This window comes from Triticum aestivum, unplaced genomic scaffold, assembly GCF_018294505.1.
Source record: "Triticum aestivum cultivar Chinese Spring unplaced genomic scaffold, IWGSC CS RefSeq v2.1 scaffold219497, whole genome shotgun sequence".
Taxonomy (NCBI): Eukaryota; Viridiplantae; Streptophyta; class Magnoliopsida; order Poales; family Poaceae; genus Triticum; species Triticum aestivum.
In genome coordinates this window covers 1392-3451 of record NW_025240962.1, presented here as the reverse complement: position 1 = coordinate 3451, position 2060 = coordinate 1392, and the positions used below count along the sequence as shown (strand labels likewise).

At 39.6% G+C, this 2060-nt stretch overlaps 1 protein-coding gene across 1 annotated transcript; it reads right to left on the bottom strand.

The window, feature by feature from the left end:
• Window positions 1-11: 11 nt before the first annotated feature.
• LOC123176823 (uncharacterized) lies at window positions 12-1136 on the bottom strand. Its single transcript, XM_044590863.1, has 3 exons — window positions 798-1136; window positions 641-698; window positions 12-427 (listed from the first exon to the last, which is right to left on the bottom strand). Exons 1-3 carry the CDS (start codon window positions 862-864, stop codon window positions 169-171), a joined length of 384 nt encoding a protein of 127 aa, XP_044446798.1. The 5' UTR covers window positions 865-1136; the 3' UTR covers window positions 12-168.
• Between the last annotated feature and the right edge of the window lie 924 nt (window positions 1137-2060).

The window sequence follows — 2060 nt, the reverse complement described above, 5'->3', positions numbered from 1 at the left end:
TGGTGTCTCTAAACCACAATACCATCATGTCAGCAGCCAAAGTTTCACCACAAAAATCTACAATCAGCCACGACCGAGAACACAAGAAATCTATAAAGGATCCTCGAAAATCATCAACTTGCCGTTAGCTACTGGTTTTCCACCAAATCTATAATTGCTTTGTGTATGTCAGTAGAAAAATGAAAAGGATGGTAGACAAAGGCAACTAACCAACATAAAATGAAGGTAGCACTGATCATGAATACCTAGACCCTCCATCCGACACCAGAGAGCCTGTGATTCACAAATTTGGACCATCAAGATTAAGATCATGAAGAAATTTGCCAAATCACATAGTATTTTGATTGTTTGAAGCAGAGGCAAACTGATCATACCATTTCCATCAGAAGAAGAAGTTGGAGTAGGTCTATATCCTGGCCTCAAATGACTGTTGAAAATGTATACATGTATTACTAGCTATACATTGGAATTTGTAAGTCCATATATTCATGATGAGTATCTTTATTTTCCGTTACAGAATTATTAGCAAGAACTATCGTGATTAGAAGATCTTGATACCAAGTACACTGTTATATCTAAGCAAGCTGCAGGTGTAGGAGGCATCATCTAAAGTACCAGAGCATGGGAAAAATAACATTACCTTGCAAATGATCTTGGAAAACTTGACATCCTTTGTACAGTGTTAGACATCAGCGAACCTGTGTCAGAAATTGGAATGCTTTAACAAAAGCAATATGCTACATATATTTTCAGTGAATAAAAGTGACAAAAATAGTTGAGATTGATGTGTTGCATACCTATTCCGTCAGATGGCATTGGCCGCTCAGTTGTGAAACGTAGCCCTGTTGCAGTAGTGCCGTCCATAGGAGGTGAAATGCCAACTAAGTTAGACACGACACTTTGTAGCCAATCGATCTTCTTCTGTTGAGCTTCAAGTTGAGATTGTTGAGCCTCAATTTGAGTTTGTTGTGTAGCAACAATCTCCTTTGTAGAGGCCAATTCTTCCACTACATGCTGAGTTGAGCTTGATGCGCTTGAGTAAGCCCTTCTATTTGGTTTTGGTCCATGACCCCTACCTCTGATGTAACCATATGCCTTACCAAGCACATGCTCGCAAATCTGTTGCTCTATTAAAGGTACTTCACCCTCCTCTATGGGTTCCTTTTGCTTCTGCAACATTTCTTCCTGCATTAATAATACAAGAAATGAAAGGCATTTACATTCTTAATTGCAGCAACATAATGATGTATTTAAAAGTACCCAAATTCACTATTAGTGTAATGCAACACTAACAACTTTGAACCTATAATACCTAAATCAGAGCACCTTGATCATGTTCCTTCTCTGCCAGGCAATTGAAATCATATATTCCCGGTCCGGCCATCAAGCCCAACAGCCTGTGGAGGAGAATCGGGCACCGGTTTTGGATGGGCAACATGTTTTTAGATGAGTTACCTCTTGGGTTGCACGATAAGTGCCTCTTTTTTCTCTCTGGTGATTTACAATCCATCCCAGTATTATCATAATACCAGTAGATTCTATTGTTGTAATATGCTGTCACCTATCTGTCATCCTGATCTCTTTCTTTCTGACACAAAATATTGCAGTAGAGGGGATGTGAAAGATGTTATATCTATTTATTTTTTACGGGAAGATGTTATATCTGTTGGTGCAGCTTCGATCTTGACGACGCAGCACGCCCGGGAACAACGAGGACGAAGCGGCCGAAATACGTCCGGAAGCTAATTTGTTTAGAAGCAAAACACACGACGGCCTACAGCTAAAACTAGCTCGAAATTTGCGACATGCACACACGCCAGATTGATCTTTTTTTCCCCTCCGCCACGGCTTCCCTGTAGATTTTCTCCTTTATATAGCTGATTACAAAGACTCCACGACTCATACGCACTGGTACTTCTAGGACCAAACGGCCTAAAACTCAAACACGTATATGAATGAAAATCTAAACTGACGTACATATGTTTGGAGTATCTAACAATATATATCTACTCAAGGATTAAACAGGCAAGTATTTCTACCCTACTATTGCTCATTTAATT

Excerpts from the sequence above, each read along its gene's own strand:
- LOC123176823 (XM_044590863.1), bottom strand. The coding sequence starts at position 864 with ATGGACGGCACTACTGCAACAGGGCTACGTTTCACAACTGAGCGGCCA. Across the intron at positions 699-797 it reads AATGCCATCTGACGGAATAG|GTTCGCTGATGTCTAACACT; the intron begins GTATGCAACACA and ends TTTCTGACACAG. Across the intron at positions 428-640 it reads TTTCCAAGATCATTTGCAAG|TCATTTGAGGCCAGGATATA; the intron begins GTAATGTTATTT and ends CATTTTCAACAG.